The 3,332-nt window shown below is 49.2% G+C and overlaps 1 protein-coding gene across 2 annotated transcripts; it reads right to left on the bottom strand.

The window, feature by feature from the left end:
• Positions 1-575: 575 nt before the first annotated feature.
• LOC118309081 (PAK4-inhibitor inka2-like) lies at positions 576-3,332 on the bottom strand. 2 transcript variants are annotated; one of them, XM_035630772.2, is made up of 3 exons: positions 3,285-3,332; positions 3,149-3,183; positions 576-1,703 (listed from the first exon to the last, which is right to left on the bottom strand). In XM_035630772.2, the coding sequence occupies exons 2-3, from the start codon at positions 3,164-3,166 to the stop codon at positions 714-716; spliced, it is 1,008 nt and encodes a 335-aa protein (XP_035486665.2). In that variant the 5' UTR covers positions 3,167-3,183; positions 3,285-3,332; the 3' UTR covers positions 576-713. The 2 variants fall into 2 exon arrangements, with proteins under 2 accessions (XP_035486665.2, XP_047188538.1); XM_047332582.1 differs by lacking the exons at positions 3,149-3,183; positions 3,285-3,332 and adding an exon at positions 2,065-3,112.

Raw genomic sequence — 3,332 nt, 5'->3', positions numbered from 1 at the left:
AGTGAGGTGTTCTGCTTCATAAAGCAAAGGGGAGAGCAAACGTGAGCTCCAGCTGCTTCGCCTCTCTGCACCTCTGTCTGCACTCACACGTGGGGAATGACCTCATCGGGCACACGGCTCTGTGTTGATACAGCCTCTATTTCTGGGTCTGTAAACAGCTTCTCCGGAAAGGCCTCTCCGAAGGATTGGACTTTCTGTGGAGTGGAAACATGTTCTAAAGTCTACTTTACCAAGTGTGTTCCCTGAAGCCTGCACGTCTGAGATATTACATTATTTTCAATTCATCTGTTTCATTGTGCACCATTACAGCCCATGCATCTTCCGACTCCGTCGTGTACGCCCAGAGTATTACATTTCCAATGAAAACAGATGAACCCACATTGGTCCGATGAACTGCAGAGACAGTAAAAGCCTCCGTCAATTAGTCGGGCAGATAAGAGTCGCTGTCTGACTGTAATCAGCTGTAATGAAACACAGATGACCGTGGCAGAAGCATCATTCAAACATTCAAAATGATATCAGTCACATCGTTTGCGAGGCATGAATAATATAAATAAGAGTAAGAAGAGTTGAAGTTATGAGAAAAACATTTTTATTTCCAATAGTTTAATCACAGTATATAAAAAGTGAACACAAAAAGATTCATATAAAAATAAAGTGACTCTGAGGATCGTCCATCTGTCTGTACATGGCTCTGCGGGGAAACTGGTGTGTCAGATGTAGCCCAAGATGTCGTTGCAAATAATCGGCTGCCGGCTGCCCGACTTCATGAGGGCCGCGAAGTGGTAAACGTCTGTGTCCAGCTCATTGATGCCTGAGTGGGACTGGTGGAAAAAAGGCACTTTGGGCTGCGATGCCACAACAGGACAGGAGAGGCGCTTTGGGGCGTTCGCAGCTCTGTTAACGCGAGCAGAGTCCGCGGATCTCATCCTCACTCGTTCCTCGACACTCTTAGAAAACCCAGCTAGTTTCCTCCTCATGTTGACAAAGAAACCTCTTCCCGCTCTTTGTCTCGAGCTCGGCTCGAGATCAGAGGGCTCGGGGCAATCTGGCAAGTCCATCCAGTTCTGTATGAGGTCTGCAAAGCTGTTGTCTCCCAGCACCAGAGGTTGGCGGTTGCGTCCCCTGGTCAATAAAGAGTTTGTCCAGTCCCCGGGGTCACTGACCTCAAACGACGTCCACCTCTCTAGACAGGCGTCAGAGGTGGATTTGGGCCGGACACGTCCGCTCGGCGCTCGGTTTGTGCGGAGGCAGGCTGAAGAGGACACCCGCACGTTCCTCGTCCTCCTGAGAACAACCCCTTCATCCTGCCATGACGCCTCAGAGTAGCCCGAGTCAAACTCCAGACTCTTATGACTGCTGGGAGAGCCCAGGCCCAGTCTGAGGCTCAGATCCAGCCGGCTGCTCGAGTCCTCCTCCTCTTCCTCCAGAGGAGTCGCCAGGCAGCAGGCGGAGTCGTACGTACTGGCCGTGCTGGCGTCCGACATCCGCAGGCGCGTGTGCAGTTCGCGTCGCATCGCTCGCTGCTGACAAGCACGTGCCACTGCAGAGTGCCGCGCTAACTCCGGGAGCTTGTTTGCGATGGGAGCGAGGGGGCGTCTGACTGCGGGGCAGAATTTCCGCAGTTGTTTCAGGTCTTGCAGTGACCTCATCATATACTGCATGTTCTCCCGGAGGCAGTCCCCCGAGTCCTGTACGCAGAGCTGAGGAGACAAAAAGAGAAGGAGTCAAACACAAGTCAGACACCGCAGCACATCAGCACAAACAGTGAGCTGACGCCGGTGGGTGGAGAATTCAAAGCCCGTCTAATGAACTGTTGCAGCGTAGCTTTAATAATAACCGGAGTATCACCAGGACTGCTCACGGGCACGTTCAGGCCTGCTCGCAATGACAGACAGATTTCACAACAAAGCAAATGTATCCGTCTGTTAATTAACTTGACCACACCAACAACTTTGCGTGAACACCCTTTTGACTTACACCCTTACACCCTACACTGACTCAGGAGTGATTCAACTGAAAACTGAGACGAGATTGTTATTACAGGTAGATCTAATGTTTAACCTCAGCTATGTATTCACGCAGCGAGACGACTCCAGGGCCCAAGGAAAAACATCTGCAGTGTATCAAGGAGAAGCCGGGGTCTCGTGGATCTTTATTTGGTCACACGGGGGTCCTGCCTCTTTAAGGCTGCAGCCCGCCTATGAATTTCACCAGCCACATAACTGAGGTATATAGTGCTGCTTTTTCCCTCTCTGGCTCTCTGTGCTGATTGGTCAGAATTAGCCAGTGAGCGGCGTTGGCTCACTCTCAAACTCAAACAGGGCATGAGCGATCATGTGACAGCGTGTGTGTGTGTGTGTGTGTGTGTGTGAGCGAGAGAGAGAGTTTAAGAGTATAAATGAAGCAAAGAAAGAAAGATAGACAGATTTGCTTCATTCCAATCTTTTTAAACAGAGTTCAGAAGAACACAGCAACTTCCAGACTGGGAAAATTTAAAAAGAAACATGTTCATGTGGCGATAGATGTCACAGCATCCAGCAACAGGCCGACGTAACAACACTCTTCTTTCCTCCCGTGATGCCACCACACCTCCCCTGATCTTAACCTGCCCGACCTCTCTGCCCCGAGTCCACACTACTGTCCCGTAAAGAGGAGGGACCTCCTGCCCCCGTTTTGTTCTCATCATAACTCTGCTAGATGTTGCAAGAACTCGAGAAAGCACACGAGAGGTGCGTGGTCATGAACGAAGCAGGAAATGTGATGCACGGTTGCATTGTGATGCAATGAACAAATGGATAAATCATCTATTAAGTTGTTCAATCAGTGGGTGCCAGCTCAATAGTTGGACATGTCCATGGCCTTAATAAACTGATTTTTTTAAAAGAATCTACTGTGACTTTTCACTGGAGTTAATGTTGTTTAAACTAACGACTTCACAGTGTAAAACCCTCTGAGCATCAGGGCCGGTCCAGCCTCCTGCTGCAGAGCTGCACCGGCAGATGTTGTGGCCACAGTCGGACTAATCTTCTCCTCACATCAACTCAAATATAGTTCAACAAACAAATACAAATACAATCTGGAATAAGATGCGTCGGGGGAAGAGGAGAAAGAGAGGAACAAATCTAAAGAGAGAAAACGAACTCACCATTTCCTTTCTTCTCATCTGTAGAAAGCCAGTCCCTGCAAGAGAGATGATGGACCGTTTTTTAAAAAGAACAAAGCACAGATAAACCTTCGACACTTAAAATGGACAACGACATGTCAGAGTGGTCAACACTCACGTTCGGTGTGACAGCGTCCGTCCTCATGAAGAGAGAGAGAGATGTGTC

Source organism: Scophthalmus maximus, chromosome 6 (genome assembly GCF_022379125.1).
Source record: "Scophthalmus maximus strain ysfricsl-2021 chromosome 6, ASM2237912v1, whole genome shotgun sequence".
Lineage (NCBI taxonomy): Eukaryota > Metazoa > Chordata > Actinopteri > Pleuronectiformes > Scophthalmidae > Scophthalmus > Scophthalmus maximus.
This window is presented reverse-complemented; position numbering and strand designations above follow the sequence as displayed.